General features: G+C 45.9%; 2 protein-coding genes across 3 annotated transcripts in view; both read right to left on the bottom strand.

The window, feature by feature from the left end:
* Positions 1-1,069, bottom strand: part of sgf29 (SAGA complex associated factor 29) — a 6,622-nt gene extending 5,553 nt beyond the window's left edge. The window contains exon 1 of one of the 2 annotated variants that reach the window (XM_015393579.1): positions 972-1,069. Coding sequence is in view for 1 of the 2 variants with exons in the window: in XM_015393571.1 (XP_015249057.1) it covers positions 503-523 (21 nt within the window). In the remaining variant the exon portion in view is untranslated. Of the gene's footprint in view, positions 1-502; positions 657-971 lie in introns of those variants that run through there. The other variant, XM_015393571.1, reaches the window with a different exon arrangement.
* Positions 1,070-1,363: 294 nt separating this feature from the next.
* Positions 1,364-2,729, bottom strand: part of LOC107096856 (nuclear protein 1-like) — a 1,955-nt gene continuing 589 nt past the window's right edge. The window contains exon 3 of the mRNA XM_015393735.1: positions 1,364-1,646. The gene's annotated coding sequence lies outside the window, so the exon portion shown is untranslated. The remainder of the gene's footprint in view (positions 1,647-2,729) is intronic.

Consider the following 2,729-nt stretch of genomic DNA (forward strand, 5'->3'; position numbering starts at 1 on the left):
CACCAGTTACCGCGGTGATTTACTGCAGGTAACGCACCAGTTACCACGGTGATTTACTGCAGGTAACGCACCAGTTACCACGGTGATTTACTGCAGGTAACGTGGTGATTTACTGCAGGGCAGCCTAGCTGTCAGCCAGGTTTACTTAATCCTATCTTCTTAGTCAGCGTCACACTGATTCAATACGTCATTTAAGAATGAATTTTTTATCTGCCTGTTTTTTTCTTCTATGGTTTGACATTAAACCAGTGATGAACGTCGTCACATGGTCGGTCCCGCTGCCTCAGTCCCTCCGTTGTTCCTGTTTAAAGCTGTTCTAAGTTTGACAGAAAAGTTTTAATAAACATTTGACGCTTAAAGAAGGAGAAGCGTCCATATTGGGAATCTCCCCATGAAGGAGCTGCTCAGACTGCTGCTCCATGAGTTCACAACAGGTTATCGGAGAACAGATGTTCCTCCAGATGTTTGTGCTGCAGATCAAACCTCCATCAGGAGAATCTACCTGATGGAGGAACCAGATCATACCAGACCTGGCATGACGTCACACAGCCACTGACCGACCGAAGCTCCCTGCTGATCCAGATCAAACCCACCCAGGAAGGACCTCCACCCTCAGCATCACAGAGGGTGGAGGTCAGCCAGATATTTGAGGAGCAGCAGCGATAAAAACATCTGCAGATAGAAACGACCAGAGGTTTGCTTCACTAACTGCTGCATTCCTCCGAACAAACTAAAAACGGTTTAATAAAAAAAAACATTAAAAACTAATCAGATAATAAACTTTTGCACTGAAAGAACTCAGACGGTTCGATAAAAGCTAAACATGTTGAAAACTAGCAGCTAACGGTTACCAGCTGTTAGCAGCAGCTAAGCTAATCCAGTCTGCGCCGGTTCAAACCGGACCTTCGCTCCGTCAGAAACACCAGAACTAAAATAAACAAACAGAAACAATAAAAACATGAAGAAGTTACCGAGCAGGTCGGATGGATAACAGCCACAAGCTAACCTGGGATTAGCATCGGCTTCTTCTCTGGTGACTTTATGCTTGTAACGCGAACAGCGCCGCCCCTCATCCCAGACCACCGGTGGCATTACAGCCTTCATATTTTTAACAGTCTGGGGATAGATCTATAGGGACTAGATGCTGCTCATATACATCCAGTTGTTAAATGTTTGAAACAGTTGATGAATCATTCATCTCTACGCTACCAACCAATAAACATGTTTGTTTATTTCCTGCTTTTTAATCTGAAGGTTTTATTGAAACTCTTACAAACATGCTGAGTCAGATTATGACATCATCTGCATTAAAATAAACAAATCCAGACTTTATCTGCAGCTGATAAAATAAAGAGAGAAAAGCAGAGCATGGTGTGTTTAGGATCCTTTAATGGTAAAATGTCTATAAAACCAGGCTTCAATAAAAACACAAAGTGTCCGAGCTGCCATCCCATCATCCCAGACGCACCGCCGTGGTCGGGTCAGGACCACGCCCACAGACGGGTCAGAGGGGCGAGGAGGTCTGGCTCTGCTGCCTCCTGGTCGTGCATAGATCCGTCCTATGCAGAGTGGCTATAAACTCCCATCATCCATACGCCTCGCTCTGTCGCCGTGGTCAGTTACCGGGAAAAGCCATCCGAGCCGCCCTGAGGGAAAACACACCTGGTCAGGTCACATGGTCGCAGAGAGAGACCCGGCAGGTAAAGGGTTAAACATGGAGGATGAGCTGAACAGCAGAACATGGCTGCCGGTTCTGATCCGCTTCACATTCTGACTCAAAGGTTGGCTCATCTGCAGACGCCGTAGAGCCGCGCTGCATAGAGTGAACTCACATTTTCTGATCTGGTTAGTAATGATCTACCAATGATTGGACGGTAAAACAATCAACATGGAAATTATCTAAACCTTTGATGTTACTAACCTGCTCAGATGAAAGGAAACAACTCAGAGTCAGGAACCTTATTGTTAATAAAGAATTAAATAATTAGATGAATAAATAAATAGATAATTTTTTACAGTTTAATAATAAAAGTGTGGATGGCAAAGGGACAGAAACATGTCTGCCATCAGGAGGCTGAGAGCAGAGCTGACTGGTTTCAATGGTTCCTTAAAGAAGCCATCGGCAGATTAAATGGGAGCATTAAATGATCCATCAGGATTGATCGGAATGAACAGGATCGATCGGGATGAACAGGATCGATCGGGCTGATCAGGATCGATCGGGATGATCAGGATCGATCGGGATGAACAGGATCGATCAGGATGAACAGGATCGATCGGGCTGATCAGGATTGATCAAGATCGATTGGGATGATCAGGATCGATCAAGATCGATCGGGATGAACAGGATCGATCAAGATCGATTGGGATGATCAGGATCGATCGGGATGAACAGGATCGATCGGGATGATCAGGATCGATCGGGATGAACAGGATCGATCAGGATCGATCGGGCTGATCAGGATCGATCAAGATCGATCGGAATGAACAGGATCGATCGGGATGATCAGGATCGATCGGGATGAACAGGATCGATCAGGATCGATCGGGCTGATCAGGATCGATCAGGATCGATCGGGATGAACAGGATCGATCGGGATGATCAGGATCGATCGGGATGAACAGGATCGATCGGGATGATCAGGATCGATCGGGATGATCAGGATCGATCAGGATGAACAGGATCGATCGGGATGAACAGGATCGATCGGGATGAACAGGATCGATCG

This window comes from Cyprinodon variegatus, unplaced genomic scaffold (genome assembly GCF_000732505.1).
Source record: "Cyprinodon variegatus isolate N-32 unplaced genomic scaffold, C_variegatus-1.0 Scaffold24, whole genome shotgun sequence".
Lineage (NCBI taxonomy): Eukaryota > Metazoa > Chordata > Actinopteri > Cyprinodontiformes > Cyprinodontidae > Cyprinodon > Cyprinodon variegatus.